Source organism: Mesoplodon densirostris, chromosome 7 (assembly GCF_025265405.1).
Source record: "Mesoplodon densirostris isolate mMesDen1 chromosome 7, mMesDen1 primary haplotype, whole genome shotgun sequence".
In the NCBI taxonomy this organism is placed as follows: Eukaryota; Metazoa; Chordata; class Mammalia; order Artiodactyla; family Ziphiidae; genus Mesoplodon; species Mesoplodon densirostris.
The window spans coordinates 67505432-67530721 of NC_082667.1; the positions used below are offsets into that span (position 1 = coordinate 67505432).

General features: G+C 35.3%; 1 protein-coding gene across 2 annotated transcripts in view; it reads left to right on the top strand.

The window, feature by feature from the left end:
• The window catches only part of USP47 (ubiquitin specific peptidase 47), a 129553-nt gene that overhangs the window by 58117 nt on the left and 46146 nt on the right, over positions 1-25290 (top strand). For both annotated transcript variants that reach the window (XM_060102928.1, XM_060102929.1), the window contains 6 exons: positions 1-114; positions 1536-1674; positions 7283-7379; positions 11377-11522; positions 12075-12154; positions 14136-14285. In XM_060102928.1, coding sequence (XP_059958911.1) covers positions 1-114; positions 1536-1674; positions 7283-7379; positions 11377-11522; positions 12075-12154; positions 14136-14285 — 726 coding nt within the window. The remainder of the gene's footprint in view (positions 115-1535; positions 1675-7282; positions 7380-11376; positions 11523-12074; positions 12155-14135; positions 14286-25290) is intronic.

Here is a 25290-nt window from a genome sequence, read left to right on the forward strand (position 1 = left end):
GCTCCACTGGATCATACCAGTGACAAGTCTCTTCTTGATGCTAATTTTGAGCCAGGAAAGAAGAACTTTCTGCATTTGACAGATAAAGATGGTGAACAGCCTCAAATACTGCTGGTAAACTCTTTAGAAAGCCCTATAGTCATAATTTTTGTGCACTGTCACCTACTACTTGGGAAGCAATTTTCCAAAGGAAGGAGGAGAGATGTGTTTTGCAATTTATATATAATAAATTATTTTTCTGTTTTCTGTTGGCTTGTATGTATGTTAACATGGTTACACTGGGCATCCATAGCAGTTTGTTTGTGTATATAGTCTCTTGCCACACTGAGAATCACCACTAGAACAGGGATGGGGATGAGTCTAGGATCTCCTACTGTGTTTCAGTGGCCTTTTGTTTGGTTAAGCATTTGCTTGGTTGGTGTAAATCTTCGGCAGTTTTGCCCAGGTTTTCTGGTATTTTGGTAGAGGAACAGACCCCCAGAATTATCTACTCTGCTGGTTTTGCTCCCACTCCCCGTCCCCCACCCCCCATTTTTTTGGAATGACTAGTTTGTAAATTCTATTCTTTATTTCTGTTCTTTTAGTGTTTGCTGCAATTCATATTTCAATAGCCTTTCCTGTCTGGTTCAGTGGCTTTAGTGATCATCAAATCCAGTAACTCCCAATTTGAGAGAGATTCATTGAAAAAACCTGGTCTGATTTACCTTGCTGCTTTACAGACTAAGGAAACTCACAGAGTTTATGGACTTTTGCAGAACGCTTCTCTTTAATGAAACTTTCCTCAGGAAAAGTTCTTCTGTTTGATGCTTTTCATTTAGAAGTCTGTTGTGAATTAGAATGCCTCTGTGGACAGTAGACAGTAATTAAACACAGGACATCCATACAGAAGCAATGCCAGAATATGTTCTGACTTTCCTTAATCTCATTGTTTATTTTTATGACATCATGAGAAGATTTTGATTAGTCTGACATTGAAACTAAATTAGCTATTAATTTGGGGATTCATGTTTTAAAATGTTTAGTAATTAGTCTTCAGCTCTTAGTTGCTTGTGCTGATTTTATATCTCTTACTCCTTTTGGACATCTTCCTCATTAATAGGAAGTTTCTTATTGGAGGCAATAGGAGGCTGTCCATTTCATTCAAGACTTATTGAGTGTCCCCTACCTTTCAGACCTACTTAGCAAGGATGATGTAAAAATAAATTATAAACTCTGTCATTAAGGAGTTCACAATTGTACTCTGATTAATTAGTACCAGAAATCTCCTCTCTCATGTAAACAAAATTTGAAAAAGAATTAAATAAAATTGAGAAAGTAAGAACTTTGGAAGGAGACCTAAGCATTTTTCCAAAGTGTGTTATATTAGGCATCTTTCAGACCTTCCTACAGGAAATAGTGAGTGTATATACTTTGAATGTTTTGGTGGTACCAGTAATGCCTTGTCTTTTTTTCATTGCCTCAGGAGTTAGTATGCCTTTTTTCATTGTTTTAGCAATATTTACCACTCAGTAAATATTGGTTATGCTGCATTTTAGGAGGATTCCAGTGCTGGGGATGACAGTGTTCATGACAAATTTATAGGTCCACTTCCAAGAGAAGGTTCTGTGGGCTCTACCAGTGATTATGTCAGCCAAAGCTACTCCTATTCATCTATTTTGAATAAATCAGAAACTGGTAAGATATATTATTGTTGTCATTATTGTATTTTCATAAAATCATAGGGCATTAATCCAGAGTAACCTTAGCAATCTCAAGCCTAATCTTCTCATTTTATGGATTAGAGAAAACAGACCCAGAGCAAGATCACTAGTTAGCAGAAGCAAAGTTAGAACAAGAATGTGGTTTCTCTTTCCCTCAACCCATTGTTATTTTTACTGTATTGTTACTGCCATTATATATTAAAAAATATTAAATATTGGATGTTGAAGGAAGACTTTTTCTGTTTGATAATTTTCTATCTTGAATTTAATCTTAAATTTTTGAAGTTGACTTCCTCTGGAAAGGAATGTATCTCCATGTGCATTGGAATAGACTATGGCAGATACTTTCATGTGGAAACAGATGGGCCAGGCTTATTTTATCAGAACTACTGTGTTATCTTCTAATTTAATCTAATCATATGTTTGAAATTAATCATGTAATTTAAAAATTCCTGTCAGCTTTTTTCTGAATATGTTTAAACCTATATTTTTGAATTTTTTTCAGTTTATTGAGCTAATGGAATTGCTTTATTTACGCAGTTTTATATTTATATATAAGACTGGTTAATTGCCTGAAAATATAATCTGGATACTTTCACATATCATTTTATCTTAAAACAAACATTTTCAGTAGGTAGTATTCATGTTAAAAGAAATGGAAACAGGCTTAGAGAAGCCTTTGATTATATAGCTAGTTAATGGTGTTTCATGTTAGGTATGGCTTCAGAGTGTTTACTCTTAGAACTTTAAAACAGAGATGACTGTAAATAGTAGACACAAATATCTAGTATAAAAAGAAAACTGTAAGGGCTTCCCTGGTGGCGCAGTGATTGAGAGTCCACCTGCTGATGCAGGGGACACGGGTTCATGCCCCAGTCCGGGAGGATCCCACATGCCACAGAGTGGCTGGGCCTGTGAGCCATGGCCACTGATCCTGCACGTCCGGAGCCTGTTCTCCACAACGGGAGAGGCCACAGAGGTGAGGGGCCTGGGTACCGAAAAAAAAAACCAAAAAAACAAAAACAAAACTGTAGAGTAATATTGTAGACTTTGTTTTAATGTGTTCTGTAATCTTCCACTTACTATATTTTGTAATTGAAATGTAGAATAATTTCCTCATAGCTAATCTTTTGTACAGGCTTAATGATGTATTTGTTCTGAAAATGGTAAAAGCTGGTCGTGTTTGGTATTTAGGATCATTTATATCAATAGAACTTTTTGCAGCAAACTACCAAGAATAAAAGAGAATGACAAAGTATCTTTTTCTCATTATACTGTCTAGAGTATAGTGACTCTCAAATTTTTATTTCTTTAAAAATCATTTTGAGATACTTGTTAAAAATGTAGGTTCTGAGGCATTACTCCGCCAAATACTAAGTTAGTTGCTCTGCAGTAGACTGGATAAATTGCATTTTAAAAAAATAGATACCCTAGATTATTATGAGATAGTTGGAATACTTAGAGAAAGTTCCAGATTTAACAAGTTAGGATTCTTGAAATTTTTGCTGTGTATTCTGACAACCAGCTCAGTCCTTATGCAAGAAGTATTTACAGAACTCCTACTTTGTGCTGAGTACTGTATAGCTCTCTGACGCCTATAAATTCCTAGAGACTAAAGCATACTTTAAAAAAAAAGTTCTCCTATTATTTGAATGTAATACATGTTCATTGTTGTATTGTAAAATGAAAAAAGTGGAAATCACTGACAGTACTATTAACAGAAACTGCTTTAATGATTTTGCTTATTTTTGTCTTATCTTTCCTTCATCTGAATGCTTTTAAGAAAATGGGGAAATCATGTTGCAAGCAGAGTTTTAATATATATTTTTTTGTGTAATACTATATGAGGAGCATTTTTCAATGTTATTAAATAGTATTTTAATATGGGTTTTAAGTGGCTGAAGAATAGTGTTTCATTATATGATTTAGATAGTTAAACTGTAATTATTACTTATGTTATGATGACCATACTTATACATAAGTTTTTATTTTCATCTGTGATTATTTCCTTAGAATATGTTCCTAGAAATTGAATTACTAAGTTGAAATTTATTAAAAATATTTTTAGAGGACTTTGATATACATTGCCATGTAATCATAGTCTTCATTCCCAACTATTGTTCCTCATGCAGCTCTTTTCCCTACCAGTACATTTTCCTCCGGTGTTCTGGGGTACTGCCTTTCTGAATTAAAATAATCTGTACACGGGCTTCCCTGGTGGCGCAGTGGTTGAGAGTCCACCTGCCGGTGCAGGGGACATGGGTTCATGCCCCAGTCCGGGAAGATCCCACATGCCCGTGAGCCATGGCCACTGAGCCTGCGCGTCCGGAACCTGTGCTCCACAGCGGGAGAGGCCACAACAGTGAGAGGCCCGCGTACTGCAAAAAAAAAAAAAAAGAAAAAAAATCTGTACACATCCAAAGAAGCTGGGGTTCAAAAAGTGTTCTTTTTTAAAAATATTTATTTATTTGTTTATTTGCACCAGTTCTTAGTTGTGGCACACAGATCTTTGTTGCTGCATGTGGGATCTTCATTGTGGCACGCAGGATCTTTAGTTGTGGCATGTGGGATCTTTTTAGTTGCGGCATGCGGGATTTAGTTCCCTTAGTTCCCTGACCAGGGATCGAACTCGGGCCCCCTGCATTGGGAGTGCGGAGTCTTAACCACCGGACCACCGGGGAAGTCCCAAAAAGTGTTTTGTTACTGACTACTGAATTTGCATTTTCCTTAAGAAATTATTGTAAATGTACAAAAAGTTTTTATTGAAAAATGCTCTCGGGCCTCCCTAGTGGCGCAAGTGGTTGAGAGTCCGCCTGCCGATGCAGGGGATACGGGTTCGTGCCCCGGTCTGGGAGGATCCCATATGCCGCGGAGCGGCTGGGCCCGTGAGCCATGGCCGCTGAGCCTGTGCGTCCGGAGCCTGCGCGTCCGGAGCCTGTGCTCCGCAACGGGGGAGGCCACAACAGTGAGAGGCCCGCATACCGCAAAAAAAAAAAAAAAAAAAGAAAAATGCTCTCATGATTTCAACTCAGGGCTGTAAGAAAACATTTCTCCATAATGCAGTGAGGCTGAGGACTTAACATATTCTTTCCTGTCTCCCTTGCCTACCAACTGCTCTGGTAGCCAGCCACTGTTGATAGGAGATGGTTGGGGGTCGGGGGGACTTTTAAGGAATAAGGAGTGAATTGAAGGCTGCTGTGGACTCTCAGGTGATTAGAAACCACATGACTGAGGTATTTCATCATTTAAAACCGAGATATCTTTCCTTGGGCAGTTTCTTTCACAATTCTTTTCGTTTTATTTTATCTACTTTAGGAGTTGGCCAGTTTCATTCTACTTCATTTGACCTGTTCAAGTTCTCATTCATTTCTTGTTGGTTCTGTTCAGGATTTCTTTCTGCATTTGCCCTCTGCAGAATGGCATGTGTTCTTATGTTCTTCTCCCTTAACTAGCTTGTACTTATAATATTGATTCATAACTATTTCAGATAGAGGACCCACTTGATAACATTTATCATTTGAAATTTGCTGATTTAGACAATGCATAATGACAAAAGATTTCTATTCAGTAACATTTTATCTTACTAATCTCACTAAAACCTTCATACTTTTGGAAAATAATAGTACATTTATTTGAGACACTGTTCATTCTGTTTAAATATGGTGCTGAGTCAGGTACAAAAGACCACAGGTTTCTATATGATTCTTATTGCTAGTGGTAAAGTAAACAGCAGTGGCAAAAATTATTACTCCCTCCTTCCCTTACACCCCTCCCCCGCCACCCTTTTTTAAGCCCAGGGAAGGGAAACAAAGTCACAAATAAATGATACATGATTGGTCTTAAGGTATACAAAGAACAATAGTAGTATTCATTTACCTTTTAAGGCTGCAGGTAGAGTGGTTGTCCCTGACTGTTGAGGAATTGTGGGAAGGGGATGGAGAAGAAGGGAAATCCCAGGCAGCCTCAGCTGAGAAGAAGGTGCAGAACAACCTGGTCTCCTTGCTTGAGTGCTGTCGTTTACGGGAAAGAGTCCCTTTATATAACCTAAGAATGAAATAATGCTTTTTGTTATTAATAATCAGTCCAAATATCTTACAGATTTGTATTACTTATAAGTCATATGCACTTCTCCCTCATGTGCACCTGCTGCTATGCTAAGTAGTAAGATAGATAGAGAAATCAGATTTGACCCCTCCCCTCACAGTCTGTTAGGGAAGCCATACAGGTAAATAAACAATTGTAGAACAGAGTAGGACAGGGTGTTGTGAGAACAACTCAGGTAGGGCATGCTGGTTAGGAATTGAAGCAGTTTATAAGTATATAACAATGTAGAGTAAATATATAAACATATATACATAGTATTCTTAAAGATGAAAGGCACTAGAAATCAAAGCTCGAACCTTAGTCCAGAGTGAACGATAGGTAGCTACTTGGTCTCTTCTTAGAATTGTACAAGTGCAGATAGCATGGAATCTATTCCTCTTTTCCACAACTGACCAAGGTTCATTGTGCATTTGTTGGTCCTTTCATCACCTTCATTAGCAATATAGTTTATCCACAGTGTTTACCATTTCTTAAGATATTTTTGTTAATTCTTGGGAAATTGAAAAAGTATTTCAAAAAGCTTCAGTGAACGCCTTTGGCATGTATTGAGAAAAGATTTAAGTTTTTTTGAGATAACCAAGTCTTTCAGTATTAAGTGGGAGTAAATAAGTTTAATTATTAAGCAATGTGTTTACCACATTTTACTAAAATAATGAGGTATAATAAAGTGATGAGGCTGATTTGTGTGCTATGTGTACCTCATAAACTGGGCCTGAAGTCTACTTCAAAGGAGAAGTTCTGAAAATGTTCTCAACAGTGGTAGCCATTTCCAATTAGGTATATAAAGCTAAGTACTTAAATAGTTCACTTGACTTTTGAATGCATGTAAGTTTCTCCTTTCCTTCTCCCCCTCCCTCTGTTCTCCCCTACCTCCATCTCTGAGTTCTCCTCTTACTTTAATAGTCACTCTTTGCATAGCCTGCTGATCTGTGGGATTTCATACTTCATGGGTGTGTTAAAACAGTGGAAGTCACTTTGAGTTTGTATTCAGTGAATTTATCTCATGTTGTTAATTCTTGGTAGAAATTGGTTTATGGGGCCTGATGACTGGGATAACTGGTTCGGTACTGTCTTCATTTGTTGGGTATATATGATGTTTAAAGTGAATATGTTTATACTTTTCCATTTTAATACACAACTTTTAGATTTGGTGAACAAAGATTATTTTTGTCAAAAAATACTTTATTAAACATAACCCTTTTAAAGTTTTATTAAATGCTATGTAATATCCATGTGTATCTCTGGACATATAGCAAGATGTCCAAAGATCCTGACTTTTTCTGAGAAACAAGGTTTACATAGTACACATATTAGCAAAGAGATCTTTCTTAGGTGCTGTTGAAAAAATTGAAATAATTTCCAACTGTAACCATAACCTCTCAATTTTTACTGTGTAGTAAATTCTTATTAAGTTTTCTTTTCATTAATTTTTTGATGTAAATGCTGATTTATGTATATTTGTGTGCTTTTTTTTAAAGGATATGTGGGATTAGTAAACCAAGCAATGACTTGCTATTTGAATAGCCTTTTGCAAACACTTTTTATGACTCCTGAATTTAGGAATGCATTATATAAGTGAGTATTCAAAAAAATTCTATAAATAAAATTGATTTAAGAATGAAAATATAGTTTTTAACTAATTAAGTCTGTCTACCTTCTTGCACTTATTTGTTAAGTTTGGGGCATCTCTCACTTCTTAAAACATACCTTGAATAGTAAATAAGAAAAGGATCTTATGAGAGACGAGCATATGAAAAATTTGTGGGGAGAGAGAATCAGAAGTGCAGAGACAGCAAAAGGATAAAATTGATAAGATTTATGTTTAAGATAAATTATTGTATTTAAGCTTCCTCACTTTTAGCTTTAATGCCTTTGTGAAGAAATAAGTTATCTGCTTTTGGAGATAATCTGGATGTGTAAACCATATTCTTTTTTTCCTCCACCTCTCAATTTAAGAAACAAAGTTGTCTTTTTAAACTTGCAGATTTTGTTTTTAATTAAAATACAATGCAGCTGTTCTGGTGGGGTGTGTGTGTGTGAGAGAGAGAGAGAGAGAGAGAGAATGTATTTTTAAAAGAATGTATATATATCAGATACTTTAAAATGCTCTATGGAGGAAGTCCATATTTAAATAAACCCTAAAGTCGGACATTTATTTTTATGAGTATCCTATTATAATACATTTAATACACTCTCACTTTGTGTATTTCTTTACAGTATACATAACTTATTTTTTAAGACATTTTAAAGTACAAATAAACTGATTTTTTTCTCCTTTTTGTGTTACTTTTGAGTAACATCTTTGTAATTACTGTAAATATGTATTTAAACTATTTTTGGAACTTTTGATATTACAAACAACATTATATTACCATTGCATTTATATGTAAGCTCATCATCTGAATTTACTTGTAAAAATTGGCCTGTTTTTCATTCAGCAAGTATTTGTTACCTAGTGTTTATATACTAGGCATTTGGTAGAGAGAGATGAAGTTAGAAATAAGATCTTTGTTTTTAAGTAATTCACAGATCTCTTCACAGTAGCAATATATGTATGTATAAAATAGTTTAAATAACATTTAAGGATGGCTAAATACCATGAGAGTTTAGAGAGAAGGGAGATTAATGAAACTTGGAGAAGTGGCTTAGAAGAGCAAGTAGAACTTGAGGTAGGTCATGAAGATAGGTATGGTTTGGCCAGGTAGAGACGAAAAAGAGGGCCTTGTAGATAGGAGGACTTTCAAGAGCAAAACTGAGTAATAGTAAGTGCTACCTAAATGTTTTTTATTGTTAGTTTGTATCAGGTACTGTTCTGAGCACTTTACATATAGACTCATTTAATTCTGATGGTAACTGTATGAATTATTGAATACATGCTGTTATCCACATTTTACAAAGGAGGTAACTGAAGACACAGGTTAAATAGTTTGCCAGAGGTCACACTGCTAGAAGTAGCAACCCACTAGATGCCGGAATTTCCATTACCCTATTCGACCTGTATTGTAGTTGATGCCACTAAGTACAATATATTGCAGGGGCCTCCAGGAGATCTGCTTAAATGGAGTTTTTGTCAGAGTACTGGAAGATGAGGTTAATAGATGAAATCTAGAGCTTGTCCTCAAAACTAGAACAAACTCAGTAGTCCATGATAATGTGCCTTCTCTGGGGAGTGTTGCTTAGGAACAGGGATCCCAGGAGCTTAACCATGAGTTCCACCCTAGAAGAGGTCTGTAGCTCTGTGGAGAAGAGTAAGAGCATAGCCAGATTGATTGATTCAGCAAACATATGTTGCACACTTATTGTGTGCCAAGCAATCTTTTAGGCACAGAGATTACAGTGGTGAATAAGACAGAGTCCCTCCCTTAGACCTTCTGTAGGTCAGCCAATAGAATGAGCTCATTTCACAGTCATGTATGCCATGAAGAAAATCATGGCAGTATGGAAAGAATAACTAACTGTCAAGACGTAGGGTGAGTAGTTAGGGAGGGCCCCTCTGAGGAAATACCACAGAATAGACTTGACAGGAGTCAGTCCTGTGAAGATACAGGAGAAGAACATTCAAGGCAGAAGAAACCGTAAGTGCAAAAGCCTTTGAGGATCAAAAATCCATTGTGGCTGGAGCCCAGTGAGTGGAGGGGGAGTGAGAGATAAGATTAAAGAGGATGCTTAGAGATTGTGAAAAGAGAATGAAGCTTTTTGCAGGTGGGGAAACAAAGCCCAAGAGCCTGATGATGTTTCATAATGTAGAACTAAGGAAGGAATGGCTCCTTTAAGAAACTGGACCTCGCTGGGCTACAGACAGGGTAGCACTAGCATGAAGGATAGAGTCTGTTTGTTTATTTTCTTCACTTGCTACATAACAGCCAGAGAGAACCTACCACTTTAGGTGTGTAGGCATGAATTATGGAAAATTTCAAAATATTAAAAAATAGTGAAATAGTATAATGAACCCCTCTGTACCCATCACCCAGCTTTGGATATTATCAACTCATTATCAATCTTTTTGTCTATAATCCTCCATTCTGATTATTTGGAAGCACATACCCAATCATATCATCTGTAAATTATATCTCAGGTCACTGCTAAGATTTCCCTGATTGCTTCATAATATCTTTTTAAACATCCTGTTCAAATCACGATCTAAACAAGATCTGTGCATTGAAATTGATTGATAAGACTCTTAACCTAGAAATGCACACCAAAACTACAAGGAGGTGTCACCTCACACCCGTCAGAATGGCCATCATCAAAAAAAATCTACAAACAATAAATACTGGAGAGGGTATGGAGAAAAGGGAACCCTCTTGTACTGTTGGTGGGAATGTAAATTGATACAGCCACTATGGAAAACAGTATGGAGGTTCCTTAAAAAACTAAAAATAGAACTACCATACGACCCAGCAATCCCACTGCTGGGCATATACCCTGAGAAAACCACAATTCAAAAAGAGTCATGTACCACAATGTTAATTGCAGCACTGTTTACAATAACCAGGACATGGAAGCAACCTAAGTGTCTGTCGACAGATGGATGGATAAAGATGTGGCACATACATACAATGGAATATTACTCAGCCATAAAAAGAAATGAAATTGAGTTATTTGTAGTGAGGTGGATGGACCTAGAGTCTGTCATACAGAGTGAAGTAAGTCAGAAAGAGAAAAACAAATACCGTATGCTAACACATATATATGGAATCTAAAAAAAAAGAAAATGGTTCTGAAGAACCTAGGGGCAGGACAGGAATAAAGACGCAGACGTAGAGAATGGACTTGAGGACATGGGGAGGGGGGACGGTAAGCTGGGACGAAGTGAGAGAGTGGCATGGACATATATACACTACCAAATGTAAAATAGATAGCTAGTGGGAAGCAGCCACATAGTACAGGGAGATCAGCTCAGTGCTTTGTGACCACCTAGGTGGTGGGGTAGGGAGGGTGGGAGGGAGACGCAAGAGGGAGGGGATATGGGGATATATGTATACGTATAGCTGACTCACTTTGTTATATGGCAGAAAGTAACATAACATTGTAAAGCAATTATACTCCAATAAAGATGTTAAAAAAAAAAGAAGACTCAATTGGCTTTTAATCCCCTTCGATCTTTTTTCCACATTGCAATTTATTCCTTGAAAAAAAATATATATATCAAAAACTGATGGCGTTTGTCTTATAGTTTTTCAGTTTGGATTTTGATGGTTGAGTGCCATAGTGTCATTTAATATTCTGTTCCCTGTATTTTTGTGAGTTAATAATTAGGACAAGAATCTTGACCAGATTCAAGTTCATCAATTACTTTCAAATGACCTTTGCCTTTTATTCATGTTGCCTTCTTATGCCTTTTCTTGTGAAAGTCTTAACTTTTTTCCAAATTTATTAATTAGAGAAAGACTAATGTTTCATTAGATATTAATAGCTTCAGTTAATATCCAAAGCCCCCAGAGTTAAGATCTTAAAATTTGTTATGATAATATTAACTAAATATATTAAATATTAAATTAAATATTAAATTAAATATTAAATAATATTAATTATATTTTGTAGATAATTTTCAAACATTTCATTTCAATAGGTGGGAATTTGAAGAATCTGAAGAAGATCCAGTGACGAGTATACCATACCAACTTCAAAGGCTTTTTGTTTTGTTACAAACCAGCAAAAAGAGAGCAATTGAAACCACAGATGTTACAAGGAGCTTTGGATGGGATAGTAGTGAGGGTACTAATTCTCTTATAATGATAAGTATTTGTAATAGTCAAAGGAATTCTGAGAGACCGTATTATAAACAAATGACACATTAACATCTTAATTAACTTTACCTTAAACCTTTTGATTGCTTTTTGCTGGCATTTAAAAATAACTTATTTTTAAAATTTAAGCTCTGAGGCATAAATTTTTGATCAATTAAAATTTTCTTGTAAAGTAAGTTTGGTTATACTCTATTTTTATTTACTTAAGCTAAAATTTTAAAAGGGTGTTGGCTTAGATTTTTATTAACATATTTCTTGACTCTACAGTGAAAAATAACAAAAATAGCAAATATTGTAGCAGTATAGAGCATATGCTATTTATAAAGTGATGAGCTCTTGTGATTCTTTTCCTTGTGATTGCCTTTTTATGACTATAATGTATATTTTGTGTTCTTTTTAAATTTAGCATTATTTTATGTCGACGTTTCCATATTTCTGACAATTTGCTTTTAAACAACAAATTAATGCTACATTACACTAAGTTAATAGCTCTTTTTAATTAAATTTTATCTTAAAATAGCTTGGCAGCAGCATGATGTACAAGAACTGTGCAGAGTCATGTTTGATGCTTTGGAACAGAAATGGAAACAAACAGAACAGGTAATTTATCTCTCAGGTTGAGGGGAGTGTTTTCTAATAAATTATTCATTACCTTACAGTGACTTTATTCTATTGGAATGTTTTAAAACTTGGGCATTAGTCCAGTTGTCAAAGTACTGACAATTTCCTCGTCTTTACAAGAAGTTGGGCCCTGTGATCTAGATGATCTCTTTTTAGCTAAGAACTAGGTAATTCATATGTGTGTGTGTGTTTTGGGGATGATTTTTGGACAGTGTTTTCAGATATTTGCTAAGTAAATTAGATGGCTTATCTGTAACACATTATAAAGTATACATTGTAAAGTATATTCATCTAGCATTACCTTCTTTTTGACCAGTCAGATATAGTCATGCTTTTGACACTTAGGATCCTTGTTAGTCTGACCCTATTCTTCTTATCCAGTGGAAGGAGGAACAGGTTAGAAATGGGAGAATATTAGATATATCATTGGGGTGAGACATAAGGCTGAACTGGATGGGGCTCAGGACTCAGTACAGAGGAGGGTTTATGCTAGGTGTAGTGATAGAAGATCACTAGGGGTAAAAAAGGGGAAGAATCTGGAAGGTAGCCTGGAGGATCTACTGTCTGATTGGAACTATTATGATGGCTTGGACTAAAGTTTTTCAAACTAGATTGTGATCCATTCGCTTATGAAATCAATTTAGTGAATCAACACCAGCACTTTAAAAAAAAGGAATAAAATAGAAAAGTATAAGAGAAGCATCACATAAGTAAGGGTAAGTATTGTTTTATGCAACTTTTGTTACAGTTATATGTACTGGGTTGCAGTATAAATTATTTTATTACTGTGGGTTGCTATCAAAACTGCTTGAAAAACACTGGATTGAAACACTTATAAATGCCCTCTCAGGTAGAGAAGACATAATCAAATATAACTGGGGCAGGTGAATGAAGAAAGTTTCATTAAATAAATAGTATTAGAGTAGACAGTTATGGTGGATCCTAATTTGAAGGCTTATGAATTCTAGATACTTGAAGAGGTAGAAATTTATGAAAGAGGTAAACTGTAATATGATTTCCCTCTTATCTATTCTTACTTAAGAGATATTGGAAAAAATTTTAAATTCATTTAGTGATCTAGTTTCTCTTCATTATCTATAGGATTGTATTTTCATAACTTTATGTAGATGGTATTGGGGGTGTTTCTTTTTCATAGGTCTGAAGGTACGCTTCCTCCTCGTTACATCCCTGTGTGGGTCAACACTTCTATTAAGACCAGCTAGGGCATTCCTTCTGAGTTCCCAAGTTTGAGTACAAGAATCTTGAGGCAAGACATTCACATGGAGGGTCCTTACTTAGGGAGTTACCTGCCTCCTTTGAGCCAGAATAGCCCCAGTTGGCTAAGTTTGGGGAGTAGGTGAGAGATCCATTCTTTTAGGTGAGGATATTTTGAGGGAAATGGAGTTTAAGATTTTTTTTTTCAATTTCTATACATTTAAAAAATTACAGTACATTTTTTCTTAAAATTGTTTTATGTATATTACTGAAAGTTAAGAAGTTTTATTTGTACCTTGAGATAGAGGATATGATTTTAGAAATCAGAATATATTATTGCGAAAGTGGTGGTAATATATGTAAAGCTATAAAAGTAGCCAGTTGTTTAGCTGTGTGATTATCAGTATGCCTAAAATGATGTTATGATGTATTCTCATCCTAATGAAAAGATAATATGGGGCTTAGTAGTGAAATCAGTAATCAACTTATCAACAAAACACATTTTAATAGTGGGATTTTTAGTAATGTGACAATTGAAATAATTTTTGCACATTCTTAATTTATTTTGTTTTTGTTAAACCTTGATTTTTTTCTATAGAATTTTAGATTAGATAAATCTTAAAGCTTTCTAAAACGTCAACAGTAAGAATCAATATCCTTTTGAAAATCATTCTAAAAGGCATAAAATATTGGTAACTTACTTTTAAGGAACGCTTTAAAAAATATAAATGTTCTTACTTTTTAGGCTGATCTTATAAATGAACTGTATCAAGGCAAGCTGAAGGACTACGTGAGATGTCTGGAATGTGGTTATGAGGGCTGGAGAATCGACACATATCTTGATATTCCATTGGTCATCCGACCTTATGGGTCCAGCCAAGCATTTGCTAGTGTGGTGTGTACCTTTCAGCTGACTGCTTGTGTATCCATACACAGAATACATAATAGCACAGTGGTATAATATATCCTAAGGTAAGTATCATCCTAGATACACCTTCTTGGGTTGTTAGACATTCCTGCATTTAAACTAGCAAGATCTAGAAGATTTTTGACCCTTCAGTGAGTCCTAATAGTGCATGTATAAGAGGGGAAGTATATGCAAATATACTGCCTCATGGCTCAATCTTTTATTCTTTCTTAGAGATGACTAGATTATTTCACTTTATCTTTTTTTTTTAAAGCTCTAAACAATCTGTTTTATGAATGGTACTTTTTTTTTTTTTTTGGCCTTGCCGTGTGGCTTATGGGATCTTGGTTCCCCAACCAGGGATTGAACCTGGGCCCTTGGCAGTGAGAGCATGGAGTCCTAACCACTGGACTTCCAGGGAATTCCCTTTAAGTCTACTTCTGTGATTTTTTTTTGTTTTGAGGGTATTGTTTTGTTCCATTGGAAAAATAACCTCTGGTTTTTATGACAAACAGAGGCTATATTTTTTAAAGAAGCATCCCTATTCTAAAATTTAATTTTAAAATGAGCCAGGTATTATATAAACATAATTTGAAGACTCAGAACTATATATAATTAACTTAGTTACTTATATATTGAGTATCAAATTGGGCCATTAAGATTTTCTCATTCCTCCTTTTGTTATCTATTTTTAACTGCGTTTTGATAATTTTATGATTGCATTTTATTCTTATGTTTGTGTATTGAATTGCTTATACAAAGGGAGAGTTTTGGAAGGAGTTAAGTTGACATTTAAAATTAGAGTTCAGAAGCATTTATTTGAACCTGTTATGAGCCAGGGGAAACTTTCAAAGCTAACTAAGATATCTGAAAAAGTAGAATTTCATCATGATGTTGCTTTGGATCTTACTTATGCTGCAGTCAAGCCAATGGTGCCTGCAGCTAAAATCAGTGTTCTTAAAGCTAGTCCATACTTTAGCCTCTAAAATAGTGCTACAAGTATGGTTTAGTACTCTGGCCTCTAGGACAATTGATGCACTTTCTTTTTTTCTCCTATTTTTATATGACTTACAGGAAATAATCAGCAAGAAGTTAGGGAATCATCAGTGGGAATCCAAAGTAAAAGACCTTTTCTGGATAGTGGAAGATCAGGCCTCCTTTGCTCCACTGTTTTTCAGTCAGCTTCCTGAATAGATTTGAAAAATTTTGTTAAGTGCTTAATAGTACCCTTTGTAAACTGCCACTCTAGGTATATGAGATTGGCATTGTTTTGAGTGGCTAGTTTTATATTTCATTTTTGTTTTGTTTTTACTTTATTTATTTTGACAGTTTAAGGTAGAAGTGACATACTGAAAAATCATTAACATATGTCTTTCAGTGACTTATTTCCTAGCTCATTTTAAAATATTGGCATTTCTTTAACAGAATATACTAGGGAAATAGTCAGTAGTCCCAAGTGATGTACACTGTTTTTTCTACTTTATTTATGAAAGTATTTTTATGTAAGATTTTTCACATATATGTTCAGTTATTTTTTCTTTTTTTTACATATTTATTGAATGTTGAGAAAGCTAGTTTTATTTGTGTTATGGTGGAATCTAATATTTGAGTATTCAGCAAATATAACTGCATAGCTAAATCTATATGTTGTAATTTATTCACCTGCTGAATCGTCAACCACTCTCTTCAGTACATTATAGACATAGCAGTGGAATGATTTGGAGGATATTTTTGGCGAAGTGAAAAAAGTCACATTTCTAAATGAAATTCTCCAAATTCTCTCCTGCACTGATACATGTATGACGGTGGTGGTGGTGGTGGAGATTATTCAGTGGGAATTGGAAGTTACAGCTATGAAGCAGTATGTGAGCAGGTTTATAACACACATGCGCTAATAGGGCTTGCAGAAGGGAACCTAAACCTTCCTAGACTTTGCTGGAATCTCTTGAGGGAAATTACAGCAGGTGAAACTACCCAAGATAGGGGTTCTAAGGAGGATACTACCTTCAGAGAACTTTAGTTAGAGGTAAGTGGTTTCCCTTTATTTTATGAATTCAAACTTATAACCTACACTTGTTAAACTGCAGAAATCATCATACAGCATCTAAATTTAGTGTTATATCACTGCTTGCCATTGTGTATTTTGTTAGTTAGTTCTATGTGTTTTAAAAAGAATTTGGTATAAATGTGGATTGTAAATATCTGGTTAAAAGAAGCATTATAAAATCTCATTCAAACTATTATAATATTTGGCCTTAATTTGAGTTGAACTCTTTTAAAATTTATTTTTCTACTTTTATTAAGGGTCTCTGGTATGTTTGCTGAACTGGCTGCATATACATATAAACATACTTGAGTACATGGACACATATATACACACACATACTTACGTACACATACAACATTGATGGTTATATGTTCTGCTTATTATATATTCTCTTTAGTGAGCCACAATACTATAGTTATGTGTGTTCCATGAGGTTAACACCTGGTGTTTAATTTCAGATAATTTAAGTGTGAAGTTCTGTTAAAAATGAAAGTTGTTTTTTTTAAACTTCATCTGAAACATCCAATTTCTGTAGTTGTTTTATCTCCATTTTAAATAAACTTGAGAATAATATTTAAGGTTAAATTAGAATGGAGTTGCCACTTAGTTAATTTATCATTATAACATTTGTAATCAACTTTCATGGTTATTTTTCACCGTGATTGATAGCAGACTAGTTTTTTAATAAGTGCTGGGAATCACGTGTAGCTTTTTAAAAAGCTTTTCATCCTAATATTTTCTTTGTTGAATCATTTCTTAGTTATTATAACTATAATATTTATTAAATTTCTGGTCTTCATTCTACCTGGCCAAGTAGTGAAAAGGGTTCTTCTGCCATTCTGTCTCTCAGATTGAGTTCTGTTCAACACTAGTCTCCAATGAGATTTAATAGATGTTTGGGAGAAGGCTTCTGATTAAATAAATTTGGGAAACGGTGTAACTGTAATTCTCTTTGGGAAGTTTACAGTGCATATTTAATTTTAAATGCCCTGAGTGTTCCTGTAGTAGAGAAATTTGTTTAACTGGGTTTAACCAATCTTATCTTTTCTCTGTGGGACATGTCAGTATTTCAAGAGACACTAGCATTCTAAGGAACATATTTTGTGAAGCTCTGCATTAGATTAAGGTGATTTAAGGCAGTCTCTACTTTGTTACATTAACATTTATGTCCTTGGGACCTTGTGGGGGAGTGAGAATACTAAAATACATGTTATAATTTCCTGTTGTTTTACATAGTTTGTTATTAATCCTGAAAAATTAATATCAGCTGAAAGATTATATTAATCTTTTAAAAAACTTGATTCTCAGTGATTTATTAGGTAATTACAACCTTTTATTTTCACTGATTAGAGCTGTCTGCATAAAACCAATCTCTCTGAACTTTATAATCAAAGAAACCTTGAATCTGCTCACTGCCAAGCATATTTGAGAATGTATTATTATTATAAGAAGATACTCCTAAATACATTCTAATGATACATAAAAATTGGAAATATTTTTATTGGTGAATTATGAAAACATTTCATAAATTAGACAAAAAAGATATAGCCTCATATGTTAGACATTAACTAGGGAAGCTTTTCTACTGAATAGTAGATTTTATTTTTAAAATTTTTTTAATAGTAAATTTTAAACACTATCTTGTTATAGATACCCTTTGCCATGTATTTATTGAGTTGCTTATTCTGTGGCAGGCACTGTTCTAGACCATTTATTTTAGGGTAGTTTTATTTTCTTTTGGGGTAAGGACATTTAAGTATCTGTTTATTATGACAAAATTTCTGAAATTGGATTTAGCTGTATAGTTCCATATAGTGTCTTTGGAAAGATCAGATTATGTACTTGTTCCCTAAGTAAACACAATTTAACGATCGTTTTAAAGTTTTGAATAGAAAATTGTTAAATTCCTAAGTATTTACGAAATCGTAAGTGTTCCAAGTATTTAGTGTACACAAGTTTATATCATAAGTGCTACCCTGATTTAACAGGTAATTTGGACATTCTTATATGGCTGGCTTAACCACATAACTCATTTGGATAGTAGAGTAGTCCAAATTTGTCCAAATATGTAAGCATCACATAAAGAAAGCTCTTCCACAGACTCTATCCTCATTTTTCCAGGAATTTGTGTGGTTGGACATAGTGGGAACCAGTTTAAAAAGTGGGGACTTCTGCTTTCAGGATGATGGAGTAGATGTACATTGCCCTATTCCTCCTGCTAAAACAACTGAAAATCTTGAACATTATATATAAAATAAACATAAGAAGACTGAAAGGTGGAGAAAAGGCATAAAGACTAGGGACCTCAGGATTCAAGGAATGACATGGGGTGAGTTCCCATGGGTTTTCTTTTTGCCTAATATATCCCAAACTTGAAGATGATGGCAGGCTGGAAATATCAACTAGCACAGACTAGTAAGCCTGCTCTCTCTAGCCAAAAGACTGGGAAAGACAGAAAAGATAGCCAGTAACTGCTATGCTCTAGCCAAACACTGTAGAAAGACTGTGGCCCCAACCCTAACCCATGCCAGCCAAGGCTGAGTAGGGAGCCTAGACTTCCACCCTTATGAAGTTGTAACAAGGCTCTCCAACCCCCAGCTGGGGTGATTTCAGAGAAGATTGAGTAGGGAGGCAGGTGTTTCTTCCCTGCTCAACAGTACTGAATCTCCCCACTGCCATTCTCCCTTTCCCCTGGTTAACTGTCATTAGAGGCCATGTGGGGAGCCTGGCCTTACACTCCCACCTAAACAGTAAGGAGGTGCTCCTTTCCCTTTCCACTGGAGTAATGTTAGAGGAGGCCTAGGTGAGAGTCAGGACTTTCACTGCTTCCCAGGAGTAAGGAGGCTCTCCCCCTCCTACTTATGGTGTCAGTGGAGGCCACAAAGGGAGCAGTAATGAGATACTCCTGCCTCTCACAGCCCAGATGGTGTCAGCGGAGGCCTACTGAGTAGCCAGAATCCCTACCCTTGCCAGCAGTAGTGAGGAACCCCTCCCCACCACCAGTTTCAACATTGGCCAAGTGAAATTGGACTTCTACTCCCACCTGGCAGTAATTGGGCAGGAACCTTTTCCCCAGCTAGAACAGTCTCAGAGGAAGCCAGCTAAATTGGAAGATTTAAAGTAGGATCCAGAATATCATAATACCCCACATGTTAAGGTTTCAATAAAAAAAATCACTCTATATTCTGACAACCAGGAAAATTTCATTTTGAATGAAAGAGAATCAATAGACATAAACACCAAAATAACAGATGTTAGAATTATCTGACAAATATTTTAAAGCAGGCATCATAGAAATACTTCAGTGAGAGTTCCTAAACCCACTTGAAACAAATGAGAAAATAGAGAGTCCTGGGGAAGAAATAGCAGGTATAAAAAAAAAATGAAATGGGAATTTAGAACTGGGAATGCAAGAACCAAACTCAAAAAGTTAGTGGATAGGCTCAGCAGCTGAATGGAAGAGACAGTTTATAATCAGTGAACTTGAAGATAGAACAATAGAAGTTACCCAATCTAAATAACAGAAAATAAACTGGAGGGGGGATAAAGATCCTCAGAGACCCATGGGACTATAACGAAGGGTCTAACATTTGTGTCACTGGAGTCCTGGAAGGAAAGGAAAAAGAAGGCAGGGCTAGAAAAATGAAGAAATAATGACTGAAGACTTCCCAAATTTGGCAAAAGGCATAAAGCCACAGGTCCAAGAAGCTGAGCAAATCACAAACAAGATAAGCCAAAAGAACTTTACGTCAAGTTCAATTATAGCTAAACTTTTGAAAACTAAAGACAAAGAAAATATCTTGAAAGCAGTGAGTGAGAAAAGTTACTGTTTTAACAGGAGAAAAGCACTCTGATTTCTCATAAGCAGATTTTTCATCAGAAACTATGGAGGCCTGAAGGCAGTGGCATATTTTTGAAGTGTTGAAAGAAAAGACCTGTCAACTAGAGTTTTATACCCAGTGAAAATATTCAGGAATGAAGGGAAAATCAAGACATTCTTAGATGAGGGAACACTAAGAGAATTTCTCACTAGCAGACCTACCTTAAAAAAAATGGCTAAAGAAATTTCTCTAAATAGAAAGGGAATGATAAAAGGAAGGTATATTGGAACATTAGGAATGAAGAAAGAACATGGTAAGCAAAAATTTGGGTAAATACAGTAGGCTTTCCTTGTCCTCCTGAGTTTTCTAAATTATGTTTGATAGTTGAACCAAAATTGTAACACTGTTTGATGTGGTTCTAAATGTATGTAGAGGAACTATTTAAGACAACTATATTATAAATGGGAGAAGGTAAAAAGACATAGAGGTAAGCTTTCTATACTTCACTTGAACTGGTAAAAGGTTGGGACCAACAGACAGATAAGTTTTGTGTATGTAATGTAAAACCCAGAGCAACCACTGAAAAAGAGATAAACTCAAAAGCACTATAGATAAATCAAAGTAAAATTAAAAAAATTTTTTTCAGTCATCCACAGGAAGGCAGAAAAAATAAAACAAACCAAAAATTTTAAATGGCATACTTAGTTACATGTAAATAGTCTAACTATACCAAATAAAAGACAGAAATCAGCATATTAGATTTTAAAAAAGTGACCCAACAGTATCCTAGCTACAAAAACTCCCTACAGTATATTGGTATAGGCAGGTTGATAGTAAAGGATTGAAAATGATATGCCATGTAAACATTAATCAAGGTAAATGAGGAATGGCTATATTAATATCAGGTAAAGTAGACTTTGAAGCAAAATTACTAGAGACAGAGAAGGGCATTATCTAATGATTAAAAGGTCAATCCATCAAGAAGACAGCAATCCTAAATGTGTATGTATCAAGTAACAGAGCTGCAAAATACATGAGGCGAAAGCTGTCCTACCTGAAAGGAGAAATTGACAAATCTGCAATTATAGTTGGAGATTTCAGTGCCCTTCTCAATAATTGATAGGTAGAATCTCTAGACAGAAAATTAGCAAAGATATGGAACTTAACAATACCATCAGCCAACAAGATCTAACAGACATTTATAATATGGTCCACTCAGCAACAACAGAGTATAACATTCAAGTGCCTGTGGACTACATACTAGGGTAGACCATATCCTGGGCCATAATACAAACCTCAATTTAAAAGAATTAAAATCATAGGGTATATGTTATTCAGCCTCACTGGAATCAAATTGGAAATCAATAACAGAAAGATACGTGGAAAATCACCAAACTGTTTAGTTGAAAACTAAACAACACACTTAAATCCATAAGTCAAAGAGAAAGTCTCAAGGGAAATGTTTTTAAAAATACTTTGAACTGAATGGAAATGAAAATATAACATGTCAAATTTTGAGACACAGCTGAAGCAATACTACTAATAGGGGAACTTAGAACATTAAATGCTGCCCTTTAGCAAAAATTCTTAACATTAGAAAAAAGAGGAATTGTTTTGAATCAATAATCTAAGCTTCCACCTAACCTGGAAAAAGAGCAAAAGAAACCCAAAGCCAGCAGAAGGAAGGACATAATAAAGAAAAGGACAGAAATCTGTGAAATTGAAAACAGAAAATTAATAAATGAGAGCTATTATTTGAAAACATCAATCTGATTGACAAACATGTAGCAAGACTGACAGAAGGGGAAAAAAGATACGAAAAAATTTTCCAGTATTAAGAATGAAATTAGTACCACTACAAACCTTGTAGATATCAAAACGATAGTAAGGGACAACTCTGCAAACATAAATTTGATAACTCAGATGAAATGAGCCAACGCCTTGAAAAGTACAAAGTACAACTCACCTAATATGACTTGAATAGCCCTATAACTATTCAAGTTATTCATTCAACTGTTAAGATATTAAATTCATAATTTAAAATCTCTTAGAAAGAAAATCTGTAAGTTGGAATGGTTTCACTGGAGACTTGTACCAGACATTTTAGCACAGTGAACACCAGTTCTACACAACCCCTTCCAAAAAACAGAAAGGAAAGAACCCTTCTCAGTGTATTTTATGAAGCTAGTCTTATCCTCATACTAAACCAGACAAAGACAGTTAAAACTACAACAATAACAACAACAAAAAACAAAACAAAATACAAAAAAACTATGACCAAGCCACTATTCTTTTTACACACACACACACACATCTTTATTGGAGTATAATTGATTTACAATGTTGTGTTAGTTTTTGCTGTACAACAAAGTGAATCATCTGTATGTATACATATATCCTCATATACCCTCCTTTTTACATTTCCCTCCCACCCTCCCTATCCCACCCCTCTAGGTGGTCACAGCATGGAGCTAATCTCCCTGTGCTATGTGGCTGCTTCCCACTAGCTATCTGTTTTACATTTGGTAGTGTATATGTCAGTGCCACTCGTTCACTTTGTCCCAGCTTACCCTTCCCCCTCCCCATGTCCTCAAGTCCATTCTGTACGTCTGTGTCTTTATTCCTGTCCTGCCCCTAGATTCTTCAGAACTTTTTTTTTTAGATTCCATATGTATGTTAACATATAATATTTGTTTTTCTCTTTCTGACTTACTTCACTCTGTATGACAGACTAGGTCCATCCACCTCACTACAAGTAACTCAATTTCGTTTCTTTTTATGGCTGAGTAATATTGCATTGTATATATGTGCCACATCTTCTTTATCCATTCATCTGTCAGTGGACACTTAGGTTGCTTCCATGTCCTGGCTATTGTAAATAGTGTTGCAGTGAACATTGTGGTACATGATGCTTTTTGAATTATGCTTTTCTCAGGGTATATGCCCAGTAGTGGGATTGCTGGGTTGTATGGTAGTTCTATTTTTAGTTTTTTAAGGAACCTCCATACTGTTCTCCATAGTGGCTGTATCAATTTACATTCCCACCAACAGTGGAAGAGGATGCCCTTTTCTCCACACCCTCTCCAGCATTTATTGTTTCTATATTTTTTGATGATGGCCATTCTGACCAGTGTGAGGTGATACCTCATTGTGGTTTTGATTTGCATTTCTCTAATGATTCGTAATGTTGAGCATCCTTTCATTTGCTTGTTGGCAATCTATATGTCTACTCAGGAGAAATGTCTATTCATGTCTTCTGCCCATTTTTGGATTGGGTTGTTTGTTTTTCTGATACTGAGCTGTATAAGCTGCTTTTATATTTCGGAGGTTAATCCTTTGTCAGTTGCTTCGTTTGGAAGTATTTTCTCCCATTCTGAGGGTTGTCTGTTCGTCTTGTTTATGGTTTCCTTTGCTGTGCAAAAGCTTTCAAGTTTCATTAGCTCCCATTTGTTTATTTTTTATTTTATTTCCATTTCTCTAGATAGTGGGTCAAAAAGGAGCTTCCTGTGATTTATGTCATAGAGCATTCTGCCTGTATTTTCCTCTAAGAGTTTTATAGTGTCTTGCCTTACATTTAGGTCTTTAATCCATTTTGAGGGTTTTTTTGTATGGTGTTAGGAAGTGTTCTAATTTCATTCTTTTACATGTAGCTATCCAGTTTTCCCAGCACCACTTATTGAAGAGGCTGTCTTTACCCCATTGTATATTCTTGCCTCCTTTGTCAAAGATAAGGTGACCATATGTGCATGGGTTTATCTCTGGCAAGCCAGTATTCTTAATGCATATAGACGGGAAAATCCTTATCAAATTATTAGCAAATAGAAGTAAGGAATGTATAAGGAGAATTATATACCATGTCTAAGTAGAGTTCATTCTAGGGATTCAAGGCTTGTCAGTATGTAAAAAATCAATGACTGTAATCTACCATATTAACAGAAAAGAAAATTCACATGATCATATCAATTGACTTAGAAAAAGTACGTGACAAAGTTCAACATCCACTTATGATAAAAAAAAAACTATCTGAAAACTAGTAATACAGGGTAATTTTCTCAACCTGGTAAAGAACGTATTTAGAAACAGAGCTACCATCGTATTTCATGGTGAAAGACGGAATATTTTCTCCCTAAAACATCAAGGTTATCTAGGCAAGGATGTCTGCTGTCACTCTTATTCAGTTCAGTACTGGAAGTCATAGCCAGTACAGTAAGGCAAGAAGAGGAAATAAAAAGCATACCAATAAAAGGAAGAAATAAAATTGTTCCCCCCCCTTTTTAATTTATTTTTATTTTTGAATTTTATTTTATTTTTTATACAGCAGGTTCTTATCAGTTATCTATTTTATATATATTAAGCATATATAGGTCAATCCCAATCTCCCAATTCATCCCACCATCACCACCACCATCCCCCCGAGCCTGCTTTACCCCCTTGGAGTCCATACGTTTGTTCTCTACATCTGTGTCTCTATTTCTGCCTTGCAAACCAGTTCATCTGTACCATTTTTCTAGATTCCACATATATGCATTCATAAACGATATTTGTTTTTCTCTTTTTGATTTACTTCACTTTGTATGACAGTCTCTACAAATGACCCAATTCCATTCCTTTTTATGGCTGAGTAATATTCCATTGTATATACATACCACATCTTTACCCATTCATCTGTCAATGGGCATTTAGGTTGCTTCCAGGACCTGGCTATTGAACATTGGGGTGCATGTGTCTTTTTGAATTATGGTTTTCTCTGGGTATATGCCCAGTAGTGGGATTGCTGCGTCATTTGGTAATTCTATTTTTAGTTTTTTAAGGAACCTTCCTACTGTTCTTCACAGTGGCTCTATCAATTTACATTCCCACCAACAGTGCAAGAGGGTTCCCTTTTCTCCACACCCTTTCCAGCATTTGTTGTTTGTGGATTTTCTGATGATGCCCATTCTGACCAGTGTGAGGTGATACCTCATTGTAGTTTTGATGTGCATTTCTTTAATAATTAGTGATGTTGAGCAGCTTTTCATGTGCCTCATGGCCATCTGTATGTCTTCTTTGGAGAAATGTCTATTTAGGTCTTCTGCCCATTTTTGGATTGTGTTGTTTGTTTTTTTGATATTGAGCTACATGAGCT